Below are 27154 nucleotides of genomic sequence, written 5' to 3' on the forward strand. Positions count from 1 at the left end.
CTGTTTTTTTTTTTTTTTTTGTAGCGATTTCCGTACCTTTATTTGACCGTCGAGTACGCCCTGGCAAAATTCTTTGACCGTCTCGGCCGTTATTTTGTCGGCTTTGAAGGCAAATTTCTTCACCTGATCGATGTTGATTAGACGGATGGTGGGAATATCTTCATTGGTGAGTCCAAAATACTCCAGGACCCCGGCGTGCGGCCCGGCAGAATCAATCACCACAAATAAAATCTAAAGGAGATGGTAAAAACATTTGTGAAAACACCAAAAAAGGGGTTAAAAAGTCCTAAAATTTACAAGACTATGGCTTCTGAGGTGGCTGTGTTAATAATAAAACTGCTGAAAAGTATTTTTTTAAGAACATGAACTATGAGTCTAGAATCGCCCCAGTAAAAAGTACCAAAATTTACAGAAGTATGGCTACTGGTGTTGCTGTGATGATAATGAGACTGCTGAAAAGTATTTTTTAAAGAACATTAATAAATCTAGAATCACCCCAGTAAAAAGGGGTAAAAAGTTCTAAAATTTACAGAACTATGACTACTGGGGTGGCTGTGATGATAATGAGACTGCTGAAAAGTTTTTTGTTTTGTTTTTTTGTTCTTTTTGTTTATTTAAGAACATGAATTATGAGTTTAGAATTGGCCCAGTAAAAAGGGGTAAAAAGGCCTAAAATTTACAGGAGTATGGCTACTGGGGTGGCTGTGACGATAATGAGACTGTTGAAAAGTATTGTTTTTGTTCTTTTTGTTTATTTAAGAACATGAATTATGAGTTTAGAATTACCCCATTAAAAAGGGGTAAAAAGTACTAAAATTGACAGGAGTATGGCTTTGGGGGTGGCTGTGATGATAATGAGACTTCTGAAAAGTATTTTTTTTTTTGTTCTTTTTGTTTATTTAAGAACATGAATTATGAGTTTAGAATTACCCCATTAAAAAGGGGTAAAAAGTACTAAAATTGACAGACGTATGGCTACTGGGGTGGCTGTGATGATAATGAGACTGCTGAAAAGTATATTTTTAAGGACATGAATTATGAGTCTAGAATCGCCCCAGTAAAAAGTCCTAAAATTTACAGGTGTATGGCTACTGGGGTGGCTCTGATGATAATGAGACTGCTGAAAAGTATATTTTTAAGGACATAAATTATGAATCTAGAATCGCCCCAGCAAAAAGTCTTAAAATTTACAGGGGTATGACTACTGGGTGGCTGTGATGATAATGAGACTTCTGAAAAGTATTGTTTTTGTTCTTTTTGTTTATTTAAGAACATGAATTATGAGTTTAGAATTACCCCAGTAAAAAGGGGGTAAAAGCCCTAAAATTTACAGGAGTATGGAGACTAAGATGGCTATGATGATAATGAGACTGCTGGAAAGTCATGAATTAAGACTATAATCACACCAGTAATTAGTATGAAAACAGCAACATTTCTATTTTTTATTGATTGATATGAAAGAAAAAAAAACTGACAAAAATTAAAAAAAAAAAAAACAACAAAAACCAAAACTGTTTCCATCTATAAAACTTACCTTCCCTTTAAAATCAGGTGCTGCCTGGCGGAAATTCTCCAAAAGTTGAAGTTGATCGTCAACGGTCTTATTTATAAAGAGCAGTAAGTGATTGGGAATTTTGGCAGCAAAGATTTTTTCTGATGTCTGTTCAGTAAAAAGAAAAAATAAAAAAAACATAAATATTAATTTTAACCTATAAATCAACCTGCTCTACTTCCCTGCAGCTCCCCCGCAGGTGACGTGAAGTATTGCAGGTAAGTGTTTAGTACATACCTGATCATTGTATTCAACCACTAGGTCCATAGTGTTGACCATAAGGAACTTTACCAGCTCGTCTTTGTCGAAGCCCAGCTCCTCGTCTCCCTGATATTCGTATTTCCCGTCAGGCTAAAAAATAGAAACAGTGATCACCGGTCTGTGTGAAGCTTTGGGTGGAGGACTCAAGTGATTCAGCTACGATCAGTGGTCCCATCATTACTTTGGAGACCCCCAAAACTTAGATATCCCTAAGCCATACCACCCAAGTGTGATCACACCTGGATGATGGCACATACTCCACCCTAAGAAAAGCTCATACACTCTTGAAGAAGACGACGCTGTCTCCAGTAACTCCGAACTTATCAAATATTTCTTGTTTGTGGGCAACGCCGAAGGTGAAGTCTACAGTGTTTGACGCCACCTCGTTGAATAACTTTAGGTCGGCATCTTCAGGATCCTGGAGAAATAAAAAAAAAAAAAGTTATGAAAAACTTGACAAGTGCTTTACAAATCTATGGTCTCAGCCCTGGAGGACCAGACCTCAGATTCCAAGGATCTTGGGCCTTCAGTGGTTTGCAGGACCAGAAGTGGAACCTGGAGCTCCTGGACTTGACCTGCCATGTGGCAGAGGCCTCTGGGCCCCTCAGGTACTATGGCCTGGGGGTGAGGGCTACTGTCGGGGGCATGTGATAGTAAGGTTTACCTTGAAGAATCCAATCACTGTATTCTCGTGAGCTTTGATAAGCTCCTCAGCGGCTGATACGGTCTCCACCACTGCGGCCGCAGGTTCCATCCTCCTCAGCATCCATCTGACGAGGCCCTCAGTGTCTCTCCTGCCTACAAGGGAAGAGGTTGTTTTTCGTCTATTAAGAGATTCACCTTTTCTTTAATTTTTTTTTCTCCTTTCCTTTTCTCTTCTTTCCTTTTCTGTCCTTTTCACTTTCCTTTTCTCTTTCCTATTTCCTGTCCTCTTTCCTTTACTCTTTTTTTCCTTTCCTCTCTCCCTTCCTTTTTCCTTTCCTCTTATTGTTCCTTTTTCTGTTCCTTTCCTCTTTCCTTTTTTTCTTTCCTCTGCTCTTTCCTTCTTTCCTCTCTTCTTTCCTTTCCTCTGTCTGGTTTTTGTTGTTACACATATATTTTTTTATTTGTGTCTTATTCTTATTTTAATTTCTATCTATCCCTTTGTCTATTCCTCTATATCTATATCTATCCCTCTGTCTATCCCTTTATCTATCCCTTTATCTATCCCTTTATCTATCCCTCTATATCTATTTATCTATCCCTCTATCTATCTATCTATCCCTCTATCTATCCATCTATCTATCTATCTATCCCTCTATCTATCCCTCTATCTATCTATCCCTCTATCTATCCCTCTATCTATCTATCCCTCTATCTATCTATCCCTCTATCTATCTATCTATCCTTCTATCTATCTATCTATCTATCTATCTATCTATCTATCTATCCCTCTATCTATCCCTCTATCTATCTATCTATCTATCTATCTATCCCTCTATCTATCTATCCATCCCTCTATCTATCTATCTATCTATCCCTCTATCTATCTATCTATCTATCTATCCCTCTATCTATCCCTCTATCTATCTATCCCTCTATCTATCTATCTATCCATCTATCTATCTATCTATCCCTCTATCTATCCCTCTATCTATCTATCTATCCCTCTATCTATCTATCTATCCTTCTATCTATCTATCTATCTATCTATCCCTCTATCTATCCCTCTATCTATCTATCTATCTATCCCTCTATCTATCTCTCTATCCCTCTATCTATCTATCCATCCCTCTATCTATCCCTCTATCTATCTATCCCTCTATCTATCTATCTATCCATCTATCTATCTATCTATCCCTCTATCTATCCCTCTATCTATCTATCCCTCTATCTATCTATCTATCCATCTATCTATCTATCTATCTATCCCTCTATCTATCCCTCTATCTATCTATCTATCCCTCTATCTATCTATCTATCTATCTATCTATCTATCCCTCTATCTATCCCTCTATCTATCTATCTATCTATCTATCCCTCTATCTATCTATCTATCCCTCTATCTATCTATCCATCCCTCTATCTATCTATCTATCTATCCCTCTATCTATCTATCCATCCCTCTATCTATCTATCTATCCATCCCTCTATCTATCTATCTATCTATCTATCTATCCCTCTATCTATCTATCTAACCCTCTATCTATCCCTCTATCTATCTATCTATCTCTCTATCCCTCTATCTATCTCTCTATCCCTCTATCTATCTATCTATCCCTCTATCTATCTATCTCTCTATCCCTCTATCTAGCTATCCCTCTATCTATCTATCTATCTATCTATCCCTCTATCTATCTATCTATCTATCTCTCTATCCCTCTATCTCTCTATCCCTCTATCTATCTCTCTATCCCTCTATCTATCTATCCCTCTATCTATCTATCTCTCTATCCCTCTATCTATCTATCTATCTATCTATCCCTCTATCTATCTATCTATCCCTCTATCTATCTATCTATCTATCTATCCCTCTATCTATCTATCTATCTATCTATCCCTCTATCTATCCCTTGTCTATCTATCCCTCTGTCTATCTATCCCTCTATCTATCCCTCTGTCTATCTATCTATCTATCTATCCCTCTATCTATCTATCTATCCCTCTATCTATCCCTCTGTCTATCTATCTATCTATCTATCCCTCTATCTATCCCTCTATCTATCCCTTGTCTATCTATCCCTCTGTCTATCTATCTATCTATCTATCTATCTATCCCTCTATCTATCTATCTATCCCTCTATCTATCCCTCTATCTATCCCTCTGTCTATCTATCTATCTATCTATCCCTCTATCCCTCTATCTATCCCTCTATCTATCTATCCCTTTATCTATCTATCTATCTATCCCTGTATTTATCTATCCCTCTATCTATCCCTCTGTCTATCTATCTATCTATCTATCCCTGTATTTATCTATCCCTCTATCTATCTATTCCTCTATCCCTCTATTTATCTATCCCTCTATCTATCTATCCCTCTATTTATCTATCCCTCTATCTATCTATCCATCTATCTATCTATCTATCCCTCTATCTATCTATCCCTCTATCTATCTATCCCTCTATCTATCTATCCCTCTATCTATCTATCTATCTATCTATCTATCTATCCCTCTATCTATCTATCCCTCTATTTATCTATCCCTCTATCTATCTATCTATCCCTCTATCTATCTATCCCTCTATCTATCTATCTATCTATCTATCCCTCTATCTATCCCTCTATTTATCTATCCCTCTATCTATCTATCCCTCTATCTATATATCTATCTATCTATCCCTCTATCTATCCCTCTATCCCTCTATCTATCCCTCTATCTATCTATCCCTCTATCTATCTATCCCTCTATCTATCCCTCTATCTATCTATCCCTCTATCTATCTATCCCTCTATCTATCTATCTATCTATCCCTCTATCTATCTATCCCTCTATCTATCTATCCCTCTATCTATCCCTCTATCTATCTATCCCTCTATCTATCTATCCCTCTATCTATCTATCTATCTATCTATCTATCTATCTATCCCTCTATCTATCTATCTATCCCTCTATCTATCTATCCCTCTATCTATCCCTCTATCTATCTATCCCTCTCTCTATCTCTCCATCCATCTTTACCTCCATAGTCGATGTGACCGGTTCGGTTTCCATTTTGGAAGAGCTTTAATGTCGGATATCCGCTGACCCCGATCTCGTCGCTGAGCTCCTTCTCCTCGGTGGCGTCCACCTTGGCGAGCCGCGCCTCGGATGTCTTCTCCTTCAGGGTTGCTGCCGCCTGGCTATATTTCGGGGCCAGCTCCTGGCAGTGGCCGCACCATGGGGCATCTGTGGAAAGTATCAATTCCGACCATTGAATATCCTTGTTGTATGTGACACGATGGTGACAGCGTCTTCCATCCGAGGTCACTGAGCGTCTCTCTCCCTATAGGAGCCGGCCCGTCCATACATTACACTGGGGGCCCATTGACTTCAATGTGAGGGTGCAGTACCTCTTTTCCCCAGTGGTGGCGCTGTGGGGGTACTTTTGATTTTTAGGAAAGTTCACTGTGGAGATAACGGGGCCTTTGGGAAAGGAGCAGCTGGCGCTGAAGGCCGGGTGCGGAGGAACACCTGGCACCTTCCCAGGGGAAATCCACTCGAGAGATCATTCTATACATATTGGGGCAGGTTTTTTTTTTCTGCAACTTTGTTTGCTGTCAATGAATAGAAACAAGCCAAAAACCACGCACATCCCAGTCCTAAAGTCAGATTTTTCTGCACTGATACATTGTAACGAAGCCCTCAGCTGTGTGTAACTTGGTCAAGCTCTAAAATTAAAGGGATTGTGTCTGATTCTGACCCTACAAATGAGTCCGGGTCCATCAGAGATGGGATTGTCCCCACATATGGGGGGGGGGCCCATAAATATGGGGGCCTCACCGCTATGATATAAGATGCATAGTCAGGGGTTGTCTCATAAAGATGCTTTTTTATTTTATCACCCCTTTAATTTAGACCATTTCTATAACGGGAAGTTTCCATGTAATTTTCTGATGATTTTTCATGTTTTTCACATTTATTTTTACACCAGTTCCTGTGCGATTGCTTGTTCCCTGTGGGCGGTGTTATATGGCTCTGTGTAACATATGGTATTACACCGCCATACTGTGCCATGAAGGAGAATCTTTGGGACCACCTGACATTGCCAGACCCCAATGCAAAATTTGTAACATGCTCCTCCCCCGCCCACCATGTGCCATTTTTTTAGGGTTTTAGGGTCAAGACCGCCACTTTGCACCCTCTATAATTAAATGATTTACCTAAGCAGAGTAACCCTTAAAGGGATGGTGTCATCAGAGTCTATCCCTTTAAGGACTCCAGGTAAGCAGAATAACAATGTAGACTTTGGGAAAGTTGGGTGACAATCAATATGGCAGACTCCTGAACCCCCTAGCAGGAATTTTTGGGGCCAATCTGAAAATTTAAAGGGGTCCTGCCAATACTTACAGAATTCCACCAGCAGGTACTTGTATGTCTTGAGGGCAGTGTCGAAGTTCTTCTGGTGGAGGACCAGCACGTTCTCCTCTTCCAGGAGCTCTTCCGTCTTCTCCGCGCTGGAGGACTCGGCGGAGGTGGCGTTGGCGGCGTCTTCCGCTTTGACGTAGAGGCCCAAAAGGAGGCCGAAGAGCAGATGGGACCACCTCATGGTGTGTGGACTGGGGGGGGGTGGGATCAGTCTGTCCTCTACCCGTAGACTGAGAGAAGGACTATAAGTGAGGTGGGAGCAGATAAAGCCTCGGTGGTGGTGACGAGGACGCGGCAGGCAGGCGTGGAGCATTGCTACTGGTTTATGCAACAACACACGGCGGACACTGTTCAAATATTTACCCCGTCCTATCAAACCTTGAAGGGCGACGGGGACTAATGTCCAGAGACAAAGCTGCCAGAAATATTTTTAAATTATAATAATAAAAAAAAAAATTAAATAAAAAAAAATAATTTTTTTTTGCTTTTTAATTGATATATTGTTAACAAATTACTGCAGGTTTTAAATTTGGGGACATGTAAGAAACGTCCAAGCATCGCACTTGCAGTCCCATTCATGCCAACCTGCTAAAATGGCAAAAAAAAAAAAAGCAAAAAAAAAATTAACATTTTTACAAAACTTTTTTTCTACTTTTTTTATTACCTTTTTTCTATACTGAGGTCCATGTTTTTGTTGACCATCTTTGATGACAAGCAAAAAGATTTCAAAAACATTGTGCAATTTTTTTTTAGCCTTTTTTTCCTTTAAATATTTATTTAATTTAATCATTTATTTTAGTTTTTAGTTATTTATGTAATTATTTAATTATTCATCAAATTAGGTATTATTTTAATTTAATTATTTATGTAATATTTAATTTGTTTTTGTTGTTTATGTAATTAATTTATGTAGTTATTTATGTAATATTATTGCATTATATTAGTTTTAATTATATGTAATTATTATTCATTTAATGATGTATTTATTTTAGTTTTATTCATTGTTATTTATGTAATTTATTTTTAATATTTTATTACTTTGTCTAAAGTTTGGAGCTTCTTTTGTGACTATTCTCACACGATCGCCATTGTCATCCTATTGAAGCTGCGTTGTTATTAACAATGAAAAATCCTTTTGATGAGATAAAAAAAAGGAGAATATTTTGTAATTTTTTATTTTATTTTTTTACATTTTCTTTTTAATTTATTACTAAAGGTTTTAAGTTTTGAACAACTTTTAGCTATTGTGTGACACGACCAGTCTTGCAGACCCATTGATGCTATGTTGTTGTTGACCAGGAGACCAACTTTTGTTGAAATTATCATTTTTGTTATTTATTTTATTTTTAAAAAATTGTAGCTGTAGCAGAGATGAGTTTTCTGCTTGGAAAAACCTTTATATATATACGGTATATATATATATGTATATATATATATATCTATATATATAATTGCCTTATTCTGTCTGTCTGTCTGTCTGTCTGTCTGTCTGTCTGTCTGTCATGCTCCGAAATTGTGTCCTTACGGTGACACAAAGCTGATTGGCCGCTGGGCTCGCCATGGCCCCGCCCCCCCACACGGATTGGCCTCTCGCCCCGGCTCTCTGCAGGCCCCGCCCCCCTCACGCAATGCACGCTCGCTCTGCCCCAACTGACACGGAGCCGCGACTCCCAGGTGAGTACACACACACATCAGATCACACTCACTCTCACACTCACTCTCACACATCACATCCACACACTCACAACATGCTGGGATATCGCTTGCTTCTACACCGGCTCCGTCACGATCCCAGCAGCGCCACACATAACCTTGCGATGCTGGCATCTTGACGGAGGCCGTGAACGCTGGTAACCATTATACACATCGGGTAACTAAGGTCCCTTAGTTACCCGATGTGTATCATAGTTACCAGTGTACACCGGCTCACACTCACTCTCACACACACCTCACACACACATCACATCGCATCCACACATCAAGGTCCTGCAGCTGCGGAAAATACAGACACATAACAGCACACACATAACAGCACACACATAACAGCACACACACACATACACACACACACACACAAATCAGATCACACACACCTCACACATCACATCGCATCCACATACTCACAACATCCTGGGATATCGCTTGCTTCTCGGCGGCGGGACTGTGCTGTTGTGAGCTTCCAGGACCTGCGGGAGGATCACATGGCCAGAAGCATGTGATATCCCCGGATGTTGTGAGTATAAGCGCGTATGTGCGATATCGTCAGTGTCTGTGTGTGTGAGTGGATGCGATCGGGTGTGTGTGAGTGGATGCGATCGGGTGTGTGTGAGTGGATGCGATCGGGTGTGTGTGAGTGGATGCGATCGGGTGTGTGAGTGTCGGCAGAGGAGCACGGCGTGCTGGAGGAGGCTGGGAGCAGAGAGGCTGATCATGGGGAAGGCTGGGAGGAGAGAGGCTGATGCTGGGGGAGGCTGGGAGGGGGAGGCTGGGACGAGGGAGGCTGATGCTGGTGGAGGCTGATACTTGGGGAGGCTGATGCTGGGGGAGGCTGGAAGGAGAGAGGCTAATGCTTGGGGAGGCTGATGCTGGGGGAGACTGGGAGGGGAAGGCTGATGCTGAGGGAGGCTGGGAGGAAGGAGGCTGGGAGGAGAGAGGCTGATCCTGGGGAAGGCTGGGAACGGGAGGCTGATGCTGAGGGAGGCTGGAAGGAGAGAGGCTGATGCTGGGGGAGGCTGGAAGGAGAGAGGCTGATGCTGGTGGAGGCTGATGCTTGGGGAGGCTGATGCTGGGGGAGACTGGGAGCGGAAGGCTGATGCTGAGGGAGGCTGGGAGGAAGGAGGCTGGGAGGAGAGAGGCTGATCCTGGGGAAGGCTGGGAAGGGGAGGCTGATGCTGGGGGAGGCTGGAAGGAGAGAGGCTGATGCTGGTGGAGGCTGATGCATGGGGAGGCTGATGCTGGGGGAAACTGGGAGCGGAAGGCTGATGCTGAGGGAGGCTGGGAGGGGGAGGCTGGGAGGAAGGAGGCTGGGAGGAGAGAGGCTGATCCTGGGGAAGGCTGGGAAGGGGAGGCTGATGCTGAGGGAAGCTGGAAGGAGAGAAGCTGATGCTGGGGGAGGCTGGAAGGAGAGAGGCTGAGGCTGGGAGGAGAGAGGCTGATGCTGGGGAAGGCTGATGCTGAGGGAGGCTGGGAGGGGAAAGCTGATGCTGGGGAAGGCTGGGAGGACGGAGGCTGGGAGGAGAGAGGCTGATCCTGGGGAAGGCTGGGAGAGGGAGGCTGATGCTGGAGGAGGCTGGAAGGAGAGAGGCTGATGCTGGCGGAGGCTGATGCTGGGGAGGCTGGGAGAGGGAGGCTGATGCTGGGGGAGGCTGGGAGGAGGGAGGCTGGGAGAGGTAGGCTGAGAGAAGAGAGGCTGATGCACACACACACACACACACACACACACACACACACACGCGCGCGCACTGCACAACACACCACACACACACACACACACTGGGAACCACAAACAACTGCCCTACACAGACACCCACACACACAGACAACGCTGCACACACACAACACCCAACACACAAACACCGCGGCACACACAAATATACGCACATACCGCACAACACACACATTGCACAAAACATACCTCCCCCCAAAACACACCACACACACACAAACCGCGCAACACACACACAACGCTACAGACACACAGCGCTCCACAAACAACACAACACACGCAACACACATACAACACCGCTCTCACCCCCGTCACACCCAGACAACACCCAGAACATGTACAGCGCCTACACAAACACTTGGTAACTACAGACAACAACATCTCTCTCTATATATATATATATATATATATATATATATAACAAAAATCATACATGAACTACACAATACGTAAATTCTAGAATACCCGATGCGTAGAATCGGGCCACCTTCTAGTATATATATATATTTATCCTTAAAATAATGCGGTATCAGAATTTTTTTTTAGAGTTTTGCGCCACTTTTTTATTGCATGAAAACGTTGCAAATTTTGTCATGTCGGTTTTGCACAAAAATTATAGTTATTTTTATTGTTTTGTTTTTCATATTTCTTCTGTTCAGTCACTATAGCCAGGGGAATAGCGATGCACCAAGTATAATGAATTGCATTTGCAGCCTTTTTAGAAGTAAATTCTCACATTACAGCACCCTCTGGTGTTCATTTTATTGATTGCAGGTCACCCGTAAATTTTTACATTTTTTTAGCATTTTTTATTTGAATTTTTCCTACTTTTTGCTAAATGTGTAATTTTACTATTTTCATTAAATTCATTGTACATGACGATTTTAGTTATTTTGAAATTTGGAAAATAAGCCACATTTCTAAAGGAGGGCATTGGTTAGATCAAGAGGAATTATATGAGGGTTTGAAGGTAATGACAACAACAAAGTTTATAATATCTGCCTGTAACGAAGATATCAAGGTGAGCAGTGACTAATCTGACCAATCAGGGTTTAATATAGTGGAAATGTGTCATGGTGACCCCTTCCTTCTGGTTACAACTACAACAGCTCACATCATTGTTGCACTATTGAAGGGAATAGGGACAAGCTGCAATACCACATTTAGATGAGTCCAAAATGTTATGCTATTTATCATTATATATCTGTAGCCACCACTAGAGGGAGCTCACTGCATACAGATTTATACAGTCACCACTAGAGGGAGATCACTATATACAGATTTATACAGCGACCACTAGAGGGAGCTCACTACATACAGATTTATACAGCCACCACTAGAGGGAGCTCACTGCATACAGATTTATACAGCCACCACTAGAGGGAGCTCACTGCATACAGATTTATACAGCCACCACTAGAGGGAGCTCACTACATACAGATTTATACAGCCACCACTAGAGGGAGCTCACTACATACAGATTTATACAGCCACCACTAAAGGGAGCTCACTACATACAGATTTATACAGCCACCACTAGAGGGAGCTCACTACATACAGATTTATACAGCCACCACTAGAGGGAGCACACTACATACAGATTTATACAGCCACCACTAGAGGGAGCTCACTACATACAGATTTATACAGCCACCACTAGAGGGAGCTCACTACATAGAGATTTATACAGCCACCACTAGAGGGTGCTCACTACATACAGATTTATACAGCCACCACTAGAGGGAGCTCACTACATACAGATTTATACAGTCACCACTAGAGGGTGCTCACTACATACAGATTTATACAATCACCACTAGAGGGAGCTCACTACATACAGATTTATACAGCCACCACTAGGGGGAGCTCACTACATACAGATTTATACAGCCACCACTAGAGGGAGCTCACTACATACAGATTTATACAGCCACCACTAGAGGGAGAACACTACATACAGATTTATACAGCCACCACTAGAGGGTGCTCACTACATACAGATTTATACAGCCACCACTAGAGGGAGAACACTACATACAGATTTATACAGCCACCACTAGAGGGTGCTCACTACATACAGATTTATACAGCCACCACTAGAGGGAGCTCACTACATACAGATTTATACAGTCACCACTAGAGGGTGCTCACTACATACAGATTTATACAATCACCACTAGAGGGAGCTCACTACATACAGATTTATACAGCCACCACTAGGGGGAGCTCACTACATACAGATTTATACAGCCACCACTAGAGGGAGCTCACTACATACAGATTTATACAGCCACCACTAGAGGGAGAACACTACATACAGATTTATACAGCCACCACTAGAGGGTGCTCACTACATACAGATTTATACAGCCACCACTAGAGGGTGCTCACTACATACAGATTTATACAGCCACCACTAGAGGGAGCTCACTACATACAGATTTATACAGTCACCACTAGAGGGGGCTCACTACATACAGAATTATACAGTCACCACTAGAGGGTGCTCACTACATACAGATTTATACAGTCACCACTAGAGGGAGCTCACTACATACAGATTTATACAGCCACCACTAGGGGGAGCTCACTACATACAGATTTATACAGTCACCACTAGAGGGAGCTCACTACATACAGATTTATACAGCCACCACTAGGGGGAGCTCACTACATACAGATTTATACAGCCACCACTAGAGGGAGCTCACTACATACGGATTTATACAGCCACCACTAGAGGGAGCTCACTACATACGGATTTATACAGCCACCACTAGGGGGAGCTCACTACATACAGATTTATACAGCCACCACTAGAGGGAGCTCACTACATAGAGATTTACACAGCCACCACTAGAGGGAGCTCACTACATACGGATTTATACAGCCACCACTAGAGGGAGCTCACAATATACAGATTTATACAGCCACCACTAGAGGGTGCTCACTACATACAGATTTATACAGCCAGCACTAGAGGGAGCTCACGGCATACAGATTTGTATAGCCACCACTAGAGGGAGCTCACTACATACAGATTTATACAGCCACCACTAGAGGGAGCTCACTACATACAGATTTATACAGCCACCACTAGAGGGAGCTCACTACATACGGATTTATACAGCCACCACTAGAGGGAGCTCACTACATACGGATTTATACAGCCACCACTAGGGGGAGCTCACTACATACAGATTTATACAGCCACCACTAGGGGGAGCTCACTACATACAGATTTATACAGCCACCACTAGAGGGAGCTCACTACATACAGATTTATACAGCCACCACTAGAGGGAGCTCACTACATACAGATTTATACAGCCACCACTAGAGGGAGAACACTACATACAGATTTATACAGCCACCACTAGGGGGAGCTAACTACATACGGATTTATACAGCTACCACTAGAGGGAGCTCACAATATACAGATTTATACAGCCACCACTAGAGGGTGCTCACTACATACAGATTTATACAGCCAGCACTAGAGGGAGCTCACGGCATACAGATTTGTATAGCCACCACTAGAGGGAGCTCACTACATACAGATTTATACAGCCACCACTAGAGGGAGCTCACTACATACAGATTTATACAGCCACCACTAGAGGGTGCTCACTACATACAGATTTATACAGCCAGCACTAGAGGGAGCTCACGGCATACAGATTTGTATAGCCACCACTAGAGGGAGCTCACTACATACAGATTTATACAGCCACCACTAGAGGGAGCTCACTACATACAGATTTATACAGCCACCACTAGAGGGAGCTCACTACATACGGATTTATACAGCCACCACTAGAGGGAGCTCACTACATACGGATTTATACAGCCACCACTAGGGGGAGCTCACTACATACGGATTTATACAGCCACCACTAGGGGGAGCTCACTACATACAGATTTATACAGCCACCACTAGGGGGAGCTCACTACATACAGATTTATACAGCCACCACTAGAGGGAGCTCACTACATACAGATTTATACAGCCACCACTAGAGGGAGCTCACTACATACAGATTTATACAGCCACCACTAGAGGGAGAACACTACATACAGATTTATACAGCCACCACTAGGGGGAGCTAACTACATACGGATTTATACAGCTACCACTAGAGGGAGCTCACAATATACAGATTTATACAGCCACCACTAGAGGGTGCTCACTACATACAGATTTATACAGCCAGCACTAGAGGGAGCTCACGGCATACAGATTTGTATAGCCACCACTAGAGGGAGCTCACTACATACAGATTTATACAGTCACCACTAGAGGGAGCTCACTACATACAGATTTATACAGTCACCCCTAGAGGGAGGTCACTACATACAGATTTATACAGTCACCACTAGAGGGAGCTCACTACATACAGATTTATACAGCCACCACTAGAGGGAGCTCACTACATACAGATTTATATAGCCACCACTAGAGGAAGCTCACTACATACAGATTTATACAGCCACCCCTAGAGGGAGCTCACTACATACAGATTTATACAGCCACCCCTAGAGGGAGCTCACTACATACAGATTTATACAGCCACCCCTAGAGGGAGCTCACTACATACAGATTTATACAGCCACCACTAGAGGAAGCTCACTGCTTACAGATTTATACAGCCACCACTAGAGGGAGCTCACTACATACAGATTTATACAGTCACCACTAGAGGGAGATCACTACATACAGATTTATACAGTCACCACTAGAGGGAGCTCACTGCATACAGATTTATACAGCCACCACTAGAGGGAGCTCACTACATACAGATTTATACAGCCACCACTAGAGGGAGCTCACTACATATAGATTTATACAGCCACCACTAGAGGGAGCTCACTACATACAGATTTATACAGCAACCACTAGGGGGAGCTCACTACATACAGATTATACAGCCACCACTAGAGGAAGCTCACTACATACAGATTTATACAGCCACCACTAGAGGGAGCTCACTACATACAGATTTATACAGCCACCACTAGAGGGAGCTCACTACATACAGATTTATACAGCCACCACTAGAGGGAGCTCACTACATACAGATTTATACAGCCACCACTAGAGGAAGCTCACTACATACAGATTTATACAGCCACCACTAGAGGGAGCTCACTATATACAGATTTACCTTTCCCAGGATCTCGTAACAGAGCAGCTGCACTCACTTCCTCTGGATGGAAGTGATTTGTCCTAAAGAAAGGACAGTAAAATGACCTCTGATTGGTCGCAGAGATCACATGACACCACCCTGTTACGCGATCCCGGGAGATACGCTGAGATGATCAGCATAGGTTTGTACTGATAGCCGGCGCTCGTCCCGCAGACTCTGTGCATAAAGGATCATTACTGCTTTATTACCTTATTCCCCATGCAGGCTTTCTCCAGAGACACTAATATACATTTAATATCATTCTGCAATTTGGCAAATGGACAGAAACTAATGTTCTGCAGATGGAGCCTCGACTGCGCCTGTGATCGGGACACCAGAAATGGAAGCGATGCTCACTCTATATACAAAGTGATTGTGCCGGAGGCAACTGGACGCTGCTCAGACTTATCGTCTCCTCTAAAAGGTTTATTATAGTTTGGGGCCTCGATATTCTGAAATATCCTGTGAAGGAAAAGTCTCAGCAGAAGCCAATATAAAGATACAATGCTATGTTATATGAAGAAGACAAGTAATAGAAAAATGTATTTCTCACGCATCATGTACCAGAAGATAGAAAAGTCTACACTGCCCCCTATGTGCAAGAATATAACTGTTATAATAGTGCCCCCTATGTACAAGAATACAACTACTATAATACTGCTCCTATGTACAAGAATATAACTACTATAATACTGCCCCTATGTGCAAGAATATAACTACTATAATACTGCCCCCTATGTACAAGAATATAACTACTATAATACTGCTCCTATGTACAAGAATATAACTACTATAATACTGCTCCTATGTACAAGAATATAACTACTATAATACTGCCCCTATGTGCAAGAATATAACTACTATAATACTGCCCCTATGTACAAGAATACAACTACTATAATACTGCCCCCTATGTACAAGAATACAACTACTATAATACTGCCCCCTATGTACAAGAATACAACTACTATAATACTGCCCCCTATGTACAAGAATACAACTACTATAATACTGCCCCCCTATGTACTACTACAATACTGCCCCTATGTACAAGAATATAACTAGTATAATACTGCCCCTATGTACAAGAATATAACTACTATAATACTGCCCCTATGTACAAGAATATAACTGCTATAATACTGCCCCTATGTACAAGAATATAACTGCTATAATACTGCCCCCCTATGTACAAGAATACAACTACTATAATACTGCCCCCCTATGTACAAGAATACAACTACTATAATACTGCCCCCCTATGTACAAGAATACAACTACTATAATACTGCCCCCCTATGTACAAGAATACAACTACTATAATACTGCCCCCCTATATACTACTACAATACTGCCCCCCTATGTACAAGAATACAACTACTATAATACTGCCCCCCTATGTACAAGAATACAACTACTATAATACTGCCCCCCTATGTACTACTACAATACTGTCCCTATATACAAGAATATAACTGCTATAATACTGCCCCTTATGTACAAGAATATAACTACTATAATACTACCCCTATGTACAAGAATATAACTGCTATAATACTGCCCCCATGTACAGGAATACAGTAGATCCGCTATCCCATTATTATATACACCCGTCCTCTCGCACTTCTCATCAGATCTCATTACATAACACAGTGATGAATGGGCAGAATGTGATTTGGTCGTTCCCTCTGCTCATTATTTTTGCATCCTGATCCGGCAGGAGTCATTACTCCCCGTCTGTAGTCACTTTCCTCCGGTCGATATGCGGCTGTTAGACCCATTATTGCCTTTTATCTTCCTCATCATTTATAACACTTTGAACAATTAAATATTTTCAAGCTGAAAGTTGTGGATCTGGCAGCGCCCGTGTGCAGCAGAATTACAGGCTCCGGACAACGCACGCGGCATTAATGTGTTATTTTATTGACCTACAATATTGATGTTCAACTTGTACTCGTGTCAGCATGACAACCATGGCCACAGACCAATCTGTTTACCATATAGTGGACTGCCCCAGCTTGCTGCACAGACTGGTTTATGACTAGGTCCTGAAAACAGAAAACACTACTTTATCAGCTAGAAATTTGCAGGGGGGTGACCAGGCACGTGAATTCTCTCTTAGGAGGGTCTTCTCCAGTATGGAACTTTTGTAAGTCACTGTGATGAGGTGAAGGCCAACATTGCCCCTCCCTTCCGCCGGCCCAACAACGGCGCACCCCCCCCTCTTCCTCCTACCCAACAACGGCGCCCCCTCCCTTCCTCCGACCCAACAACGGCGCCCCCCCTCTTCCTCCGACCCAACAACGGCGCCCCCCCTCTTCCGCCGAGCCCAACAACGGCGCCCCCCCTCTTCCGCCGAGCCCAACAACGGCGCCCCCCCTCTTCCGCCGAGCCCAACAACGGCGCCCCCCCTCTTCCGCCGAGCCCAACAACGGCGCCCCCCCTCTTCCGCCGAGCCCAACAACGGCGCCCCCCCCCTCTTCCGCCGAGCCCAACAACGGCGCCCCCCCCCTCTTCCGCCGAGCCCAACAACGGCGCCCCCACCTCTTCCGCCGAGCCCAACAACGGCGCCCCCCCCTCTTCCGCCGAGCCCAACAACGGCGCCCCCCCTCTTCCGCCGAGCCCAACAACGGCGCCCCCCCTCTTCCGCCGAGCCCAACAACGGCGCCCCCCCTCTTCCGCCGAGCCCAACAACGGCGCCCCCCTCTTCCGCCGAGCCAACAACGGCGCCCCCCCTCTTCCGCCGAGCCAACAAAGGCGCCCCTCCCTTCCTCCAGCCCATCAAGCGCGCCCCTCCCTTCCGCCGAGCCAATAACGGTGCCCCTCCCTTCCGCCGAGCCAACAACGGCGCCCCTCCCTTCCGCCGAGCCAACAAAGGCACCCCTATCTTCCTCCGGCCCATCAAGCGCGCCCCTCCCTTCCGCCGAGCCAATAACGGCGCCCCTCCCTTCCGCCGAGCCAAAAACGGCGCCCCTATCTTCCGCCGAGCCAACAAAGGCACCCCTCTCTTCCTCCGGCCCATCAAGCACGCCCCTCTTCCGCCGAGCCAACAACGGCGCCCCTCCCTTCGCCAAGCCAACAACGGCGCCCCTCCCTTCCGCCGAGCCAACAACGGCGCCCCTCCCTTCCGCCGAGCCAACAACGGCGCTTCTCCCTTCCGCCGAGCCAACAACGGCGCCCCTCCCTTCCGCCCAGCCAACAACGGCGCCCCTCCCTTCCGCCCAGCCAACAACGGCGCCCCTCCCTTCCGCCCAGCCAACAACGGCGCCCCTCCCTTCCGCCCAGCCAACAACGGCGCCCCTCCCTTCCGCCGAGCCAACAACGGCGCCCCTCCCTTCTGCCGAGCCAACAACGGCGCCCCTCCTTTCCGCCGAGCCCAACAACGGCGCCCCTCCCTTCCGCCGAGCCCAACAACGGCGCCCCTCCCTTCCGCCGAGCCCAACAACGGCGCACCTCCCTTCCGCCGAGCCCAACAACGGCGCCCCTCCCTTCCACCGAGCCCAACAACGGCGCCCCTCCTTTCCGCCGAGCCCAACAACGGCGCCCCTCCCTTCTGCCGAGCCCAACAACCAGGGGATGGTCTACTCAAGTCACATTCTGGACCAATTTCTCCATTTTTAGTCATCAGTGGAGGTCCTAATCCGAGGTTTTCCGATGGCTGTTTGTTCTGAGAGATGAATACTCCATTATTTCGGATTGTGGTGGGAATTTCTGATGGTGCCCATAGCTATGGCCGTGGTCAACTGATACTATAAAGCTGGCAATAATCCATAACTCATAAGGCTTAAGGGTGACGTAGTCTGTTGCCAAGTGGTGGCTCATTGGTGTTGAAGTCTGGAGATGGCCTCTCTGGTGATCCCATAGTCAGACTTTGGGTCAGAACAAAAAAAACAGCTAAAACTACTCGAATGAAGCTCCACTCTATCCTGACCATGTAAGAGCAAAAGGGAAGAATGACCGGCAACAACATGGATGGAGACTATCATAGAAATTAGAAGACTCATCAAGTAGCCTGAAGAGCCAATCCGCAAACAAGACATTCTTAAGAAACATGAAATACCAGGTTAGGTCTATATGATGGAATAGGAGGAGGTTACCATTCTTGTTAGGATGCCCCTTATTAGGAATATTGGGAAATTGATTCTCTCTATTATGTATGGGTTGACTCTATGGATAGTGGATAGGCCCGGAAGACGAGCGGGCGCCTGGGCCGTCGGGGGTCAGCCAAAGTGACGAGCGCCATCGGGGGTCAGCCAAAGTGACGAGCGCCATCGGGGGTCAGCCAAAGTGACGAGCGCCATCGGGGGTCAGCCAAAGTGACGAGCGCCATCGGGGGTCAGCCAAAGTGACGAGCGCCATCGGGGGTCAGCCAAAGTGACGAGCGCCATCGGGGGTCAGCCAAAGTGACGAGCGCCATCGGGGGTCAGCCAAAGTGACGAGCGCCATCGGGGGTCAGCCAAAGTGACGAGCGCCATCGGGGGTCAGCCAAAGTGACGAGCGCCATCGGGGGTCAGCCAAAGTGACGAGCGCCATCGGGGGTCAGCCAAAGTGACGAGCGCCATCGGGGGTCAGCCAAAGTGACGAGCGCCATCGGGGGTCAGCCAAAGTGACGAGCGCCATCGGGGGTCAGCCAAAGTGACGAGCGCCATCGGGGGTCAGCCAAAGTGACGAGCGCCATCGGGGGTCAGCCAAAGTGACGAGCACCATCGGGGGTCAGCCAAAGTGACGAGCGCCATCGGGGGTCAGCCAAAGTGACGAGCGCCATCGGGGGTCAGCCAAAGTGACGAGCGCCATCGGCCTTCACCTCATCACAGTGGAATCTGCTTTCATGCCATTTAATGAGAACCAACATCAAATTTGCGCTTGACACAATTAAACTCACACAAACCCTTTAAGTTCAAAAACCTGTATTTGTGAATCACTTCTTTATCCAGGAACCAAACGGACAATTTCCAGGAAAAAAACAAAAAAAAAAACCAAAAAAAAAAAAACTAAAAACCTTGTTAAAGATCCATCATTTTATTAAATACTGTCTTTACATGTTTGTATATTCTTCTCTTAGAAACTACAAGTAACTATTAGAAAACAGATGTAGAAATCATGATACGTCTTGTACTATGTGTAATATGTAGCGTTATCCGCCCCTCATATTAGGCCGCCGCAGGGGAGGGCCGCGCCGCCCCTATTCCTTCCACTCTTTCTTTATATCGATGTTCCACTCCCAGGACAAGTGATCGGATTTATCGTCATCTGTGAAACAGGATTTCATGTGGTACGTCCCCCGGACGAGCATGCCTTTGGGGGCTTCTTCTAGGGGGGTTAGGAATTCGTAAGGCTCGACGCGAGGGCCGTAGCTGCCGACCATGTGCGTTTCTCTATCAACTGTCAAGAAAAATAGGATTCTGTTAGAACCAGACCCAAAAATTGTTCACTTTTAGTTTTTGGAGGTCACTAGAGGGCGATATACACAGAGCAGAACTTCCTGGTCTGTGATTAACCTCCATCTGTAGTGCCGCCATCTCTTGCACCAATAGTGCATCTCTCAGCCTTACCGATTTCTCTTATGGACGACTTTTCCATCATTCACTTACCTCTAATTCCTTTCCTGAGGGTGTGCTGTACATATTTCAACCCAGAAACTATTTCTTTGTTCACCTAGGAAAATAAAATACAAAATTAGGGGATCCCTAGAACAAGAAGATAAAAGGAATCCTACAGTTAAAGAGTTTAAAGAAGGGAATTTTGTTTACTTACCGTAAATTCCTTTTCTTCTAGCTCCTATTGGGAGACCCAGACAATTGGGTGTATAGCTTCTGCCTCCGGAGGCCACACAAAGTATTACACTGAAAAGTGTAACCCCCTCCCCTCTGCCTATACACCCCCCCGTGCATCACGGGCTCCTCAGTTTTGGTGCAAAAGCAGGAAGGAGGAAACTTATAAATTGGTCTAAGGTAAATTCAATCCGAAGGATGTTCGGAGAACTGAAAACCATGAACCAAAAGAACAATTGAACATGAACAACATGTGTACACAAAAGAACAAACAGCCCGAAGGGAACAGGGGCGGGTGCTGGGTCTCCCAATAGGAGCTAGAAGAAAAGGAATTTACGGTAAGTAAACAAAATTCCCTTCTTCTTTGTCGCTCCATTGGGAGACCCAGACAATTGGGACGTCCAAGAGCAGTCCCTGGGTGGGTAAAAGAATACCCCGATAAAAAGAGCCGACAACGGCCCTCCTCTTACAGGTGGGCAACCGCCGCCTGAAGGACTCGCCTACCTAGACTGGCATCCGCCGAAGCATAGGTATGCACTTGATAGTGTTTTGTAAAAGTGTGCAGACTAGACCATGTAGCTGCCTGACACACCTGCTGAGCCGTCGCCCGGTGCCGCAATGCCCAGGACGCACCCACGGCTCTGGTAGAATGGGCTTTCAGCCCTGAAGGAATCGGAAGCCCAGAAGAACGGTAGGCCTCAAAAATCGGTTCCTTGATCCACCGAGCCAAGGTTGACTTGGAAGCCTGCGAACCCTTACGCTGGCCAGCGACAAGGACAAAGAGTGCATCAGAACGGCGCAGTGGCGCCGTGCGAGACACGTAGATCCGGAGTGCTCTCACTAGATCTAACAAATGCAAATCCTTTTCACATTGGTGAATCGGATGAGGGCAAAATGAAGGTAAGGAGATATCCTGATTGAGATGAAAAGGGGACACCACCTTGGGGAGAAAGTCCGGGACCGGACGCAGAACCACCTTATCCTGGTGAAATACCAGGAAGGGGGCTTTGCATGACAGCGCTGCAAGCTCTGAAACTCTTCGGAGTGACGTAACTGCAACTAGAAATGCCACCTTCTGCGAAAGACGTGATAGAGAGACATCCCGCAGCGGCTCAAAAGGTGGTTTCTGAAGAGCCCGTAGAACCCTGTTAAGATCCCAGGGTTCCAGCGGCCGCTTGTAAGGTGGGACTATGTGGCAAACTCCCTGCAGGAACGTGCGGACCTGCGGAAGCCTGGCTAGACGCTTTTGAAAAAACACGGAAAGCGCCGATACTTGTCCCTTGAGAGAGCCGAGAGACAAACCCTTGTCCATTCCGGATTGAAGGAAGGAAAGAAAAGTGGGTAAGGCAAAGGGCCAGGGAGTAAACCCCTTATCAGAGCACCAGGCTAAGAAGATCCTCCAAGCCCTGTGATAGATCTTGGCTGACGTTGGTTTCCTGGCCTGTCTCATAGTGGCAATGACCTCTTGAGATAACCCCGAGGACGCTAGGAGCCAGGACTCAATGGCCACACAGTCAGGTTGAGGGCCGCAGAATTCAGATGGAAAAATGGCCCTTGAGACAGCAAGTCTGGTCGGTCTGGGAGCGCCCACGGTTGACCCACCGTGAGGTGCCACAGGTCCGGGTACCACGACCTCCTCGGCCAGTCTGGAGCGACGAGGATGGCGCGGCGGCAGTCGGACCTGATCTTGCGCAACACTCTGGGCAGCATTGCCAGAGGAGGGAATACATAAGGCAGTCGAAACTGCGACCAATCCTGAACTAAGGCGTCCGCCGCCAGAGCTCTGTGATCCTGAGACCGTGCCATGAATGCCGGGACTTTGTTGTTGTGCCGAGACGCCATGAGATCGACGTCCGGCGTTCCCCAGCGGCAACAGATTTCTTGAAACACGTCCGGGTGAAGAGACCATTCCCCTGCGTCCATGCCCTGGCGACTGAGAAAGTCTGCTTCCCAGTTTTCTACGCCCGGGATGTGAACCGCGGAGATGGTGGAGGCTATGGCCTCCGCCCACAGCAGAATCCGCCGAACTTCTTGGAAGGCTTGACGACTGCGAGTGCCGCCCTGGTGGTTGATGTACGCGACCGCCGTGGCGTTGTCCGACTGTATGCGGATCTGCCTGCCCTCCAGCCACCGATGGAACGCTTTTAGGGCTAGATACACTGCCCTTATCTCCAGAACATTGATCTGAAGGGAGGACTCCGTCGGAGTCCAGGTTCCCTGAGCCTTGTGGTGGAGAAAAACCGCTCCCCACCCTGACAGACTCGCGTCCGTCGTGACCACAGCCCAGGATGGGGGCAGGAAAGATTTTCCCTTCGACAGAGAAGTGGGAAGAAGCCACCACTGAAGAGAAGTCTTGGCTGCCAGAGAAGAAGGGAATTTTGTTACTTACCGTAAATTCCTTTTCTTCTAGCTCTTATTGGGAGACCCAGACGATTGGGGTATAGCTACTGCCCTCTGGAGGCCACACAAAGCACTACATTAAAAGTGCAAGGCCCCTCCCCCTCTGGCTATACCCCCCCCGTGGTATCACGGGTTCTCCAGTTTTAGTGCCAAAGCAAGAAGGAGGAAGCCAATAACTGGTTTAAACAAATTAACTCCGAATAACATCGGAGAACTGAAAAACCGTTCAACATGAACAACATGTGTACCCGCAAACAACAAAAAAACATCCCGAAGGACAACAGGGCGGGTGCTGGGTCTCCCAATAAGAGCTAGAAGAAAAGGAATTTACGGTAAGTAACAAAATTCCCTTCTTCTTCAGCGCTCTATTGGGAGACCCAGACGATTGGGACGTCCAAAAGCTGTCCCTGGGTGGGTAAAGAAATACCTCATGTTAGAGCTGCAAAACAGCCCTCCCCTACGGGGGTGTCACTGCCGCCTGCAGGACTCTTCTACCTAAGCTGGCATCCGCCGAAGCATAGGTATGCACCTGATAATGCTTGGTGAAAGTGTGCAGACTGGACCAGGTAGCTGCCTGGCACACCTGTTGAGCCGAAGCCTGGAGACGTAATGCCCAGGACGCACCCACGGCTCTGGTTGAGTGGGCTTTTAGCCCTGAAGGAACCGGAAGCCCCGCAGAACGGTAGGCCTCTAGAATTGGTTCTTTGATCCATCGAGCCAGGGTGGCTTTAGAAGCCTGCAACCCCTTGCGCGGACCAGCGACAAGGACAAAAAGTGCATCGGCACGGCGCATGGGCGCCGTGCGGGAAATGTAGATTCTGAGTGCTCTCACCAGATCTAGCAAACGTAAGTCCTTTTCATACCGGTGAACCGGATGAGGACAAAACGAAGGCAAGGATATATCCTGATTAAGATGAAAAGAGGAGACGACCTTAGGGAGAAACTCCGGAATAGGGCGCAGCACTACCTTGTCCTGGTGGAACACCAGGAAGGGAGCCTTGGATGACAGAGCTGCCAGCTCAGACACTCGCCGAAGCGATGTGATCGCAACAAGAAACGCCACTTTCTGTGACAGCCGAGAAAAGGAAACTTCCTTCAGAGGCTCGAAGGGCGGCTTCTGGAGAGCAACTAGTACCCTGTTCAGATCCCATGGATCTAACGGCCGCTTGTACGGGGGCACAATATGACAGACCCCCTGCAGGAACGTGCGCACCTTAGAAAGACGTGCTAGACGCTTCTGAAAAAACACGGATAGTGCCGAAACTTGCCCTTTAAGGGAGCTGAGCGACAAGCCCTTTTCTAACCCCGATTGCAGGAAGGAAAGAAACTTGGGCAATGCAAATGGCCAGGGAGACACTCCCTGAGCAGAGCACCAGGATAAGAAAATCTTCCACGTTCTGTGGTAGATCTTAGCCGAATTCGACTTTCTAGCTTGTCTCATTGTGGCAACGACTCCTTGAGATAATCCTGCAGATGCTAGGATCCAGGACTCAATGGCCACACAGTCAGGTTCAGGGCCGCAGAATTCTGATGGAAAAACGGCCCTTGGGACAGTAAGTCTGGTCGGTCTGGCAGTGACCACGGTCGACCGATCGTGAGATGCCACAGATCCGGATACCACGACCTCCTCGGCCAGTCTGGAGCGACGAGTATGATGCGGCTGCACTCGGATCTGATCTTGCGTAGCACTCTGGGCAAGAGCGCCAGAGGCGGAAACACGTATGGGAGCTGAAACTGCGACCAATCTTGAACCAAGGCGTCTGCCGCCAGAGCTCTTTGATCGCGCGACCTCGCCATGAATGCCGGGACCTTGTTGTTGTGCCGGGATGCCATTAGGTCGACGTCCGGCACTCCCCAGCGGCGACAGATTTCCTGAAACACGTCCGGGTGAAGGGACCATTCCCCTGCGTCCATGCCCTGGCGACTGAGGAAGTCTGCTTCCCAGTTTTCTACGCCTGGGATGTGAACCGCGGATATGGTGGATGCTCTGTCCTCCACCCACATTAGAATGCGCCGGACTTCTTGGAAGGCTTGCCGACTGCGCGTCCCTCCTTGGTGGTTGATGTATGCCACCGCTGTGGAGTTGTCCGATTGGATTCGGATCTGCTTTCCTTCCAGCCACTGTTGGAAGGCCAGTAGAGCAAGATACACTGCTCTGATCTCCAGAACATTGATCTGAAGGGTGGACTCCTGCGGAGTCCACGTCCCCTGAGCCCTGTGGTGGAGAAATACTGCTCCCCACCCTGACAGACTCGCATCTGTCGTGACTACTGCCCAGGATGGGGGCAGGAAGGATCTTCCCTGAGACAATGAGGTGGGAAGGAGCCACCATTGTAGGGAGTCCTTGGCCGTCTGGGAAAGCGAGACTTTCCTGTCCAGGGACGTTGACTTCCCGTCCCATTGGCGGAGAATGTCCCATTGAAGTGGGCGCAGATGAAACTGCGCAAAGGGAACTGCTTCCATGGCTGCCACCATCTTCCCTAGGAAATGCATGAGGCGCCGCAAGGGATGCAACTGGCCCTGCAGAAGAGATTGCACCCCTGTCTGTAGTGACCGCTGCTTGTTCAGCGGAAGCTTCACTATCGCTTCTAGAGTATGAAACTCCATGCCAAGATACGTTAGTGATTGAGTCGGTGATAGGATCGACTTTGGAAAGTTGATGATCCATCCGAAAGACTGTAGGGTCTCCAGCGTAGCATTCAGGCTGTGCTGACATGCCTCTTGAGAGGGAGCTTTGACCAATAAATCGTCTAGGTAAGGGATCACCGAGTGTCCCTGAGAGTGCAAGACTGCTACCACCGCCGCCATGACCTTGGTGAAGACCCGTGGGGCTGTTGCCAGACCAAATGGCAGAGCTACGAACTGAAAATGGTCGTCTCCTATCACAAAACGTAGAAAACGTTGATGTTCTGTAGCAATTGGCACGTGGAGATAAGCATCTTTGATGTCTATTGAGGCAAGGAAGTCTCCTCTGGACATTGAGGCAATGACAGAACGCAGGGTTTCCATCCGGAACTTCCTGGCGTGCACATGTTTGTTGAGCCGTTTTAGGTCCAGAACAGGACGGAACGAGCCGTCCTTTTTTGGAACCACAAAGAGATTGGAGTAAAACCCTTGCCCTTGTTCCTGAGGAGGGACTGGGATCACCACTCCTTCCGCTCTTAGGGAGCCCACCGCCTGCAGCAGAGCATCTGCTCGGTCTGGATGTGGGGAGGTTCTGAAGAACCGAGCTGGAGGACGAGAATTGAACTCGATTCTGTACCCGCGAGACAAAATGTCCGTCACCCACCGGTCTTTGACCTGTGACATCCAAATGCCGGAAAAGCGGGAGAGCCTGCCCCCGACCGGCGATGCGGAGGGAGGGGGCCGGAAGTCATGAGGTAGCCGCTTTGGAAGCGGTACCTCCATTTGCTTTCTTGGGGCGCGTGTGAGCCCGCCACGAATCTGAGTTTCTTTGCGTCCTCTGAGTCCCTTTGGACGAGGTAAATGGTG

General features: G+C 46.8%; 1 protein-coding gene and 1 pseudogene across 1 annotated transcript in view; both read right to left on the minus strand.

The window, feature by feature from the left end:
- The window catches only part of PDIA2 (protein disulfide isomerase family A member 2), an 11636-nt gene extending 4545 nt beyond the window's left edge, over window positions 1-7091 (minus strand). Inside the window, exons 1-7 of the mRNA XM_075319469.1 lie at window positions 6843-7091; window positions 5475-5681; window positions 2478-2611; window positions 2094-2231; window positions 1790-1903; window positions 1535-1660; window positions 37-231 (exon numbers count right to left, since the gene is read on the minus strand). Of these exons, the coding sequence (XP_075175584.1) occupies window positions 37-231; window positions 1535-1660; window positions 1790-1903; window positions 2094-2231; window positions 2478-2611; window positions 5475-5681; window positions 6843-7041 (1113 nt within the window). The 5' untranslated portion in view covers window positions 7042-7091. The remainder of the gene's footprint in view (window positions 1-36; window positions 232-1534; window positions 1661-1789; window positions 1904-2093; window positions 2232-2477; window positions 2612-5474; window positions 5682-6842) is intronic.
- A 13400-nt stretch (window positions 7092-20491) lies between these two features.
- LOC142245578 (rho GDP-dissociation inhibitor 2-like) overlaps window positions 20492-27154 on the minus strand; it is a 41347-nt pseudogene continuing 34684 nt past the window's right edge.

Source organism: Anomaloglossus baeobatrachus, chromosome 7 (genome assembly GCF_048569485.1).
Source record: "Anomaloglossus baeobatrachus isolate aAnoBae1 chromosome 7, aAnoBae1.hap1, whole genome shotgun sequence".
Taxonomy (NCBI): domain Eukaryota; kingdom Metazoa; phylum Chordata; class Amphibia; order Anura; family Aromobatidae; genus Anomaloglossus; species Anomaloglossus baeobatrachus.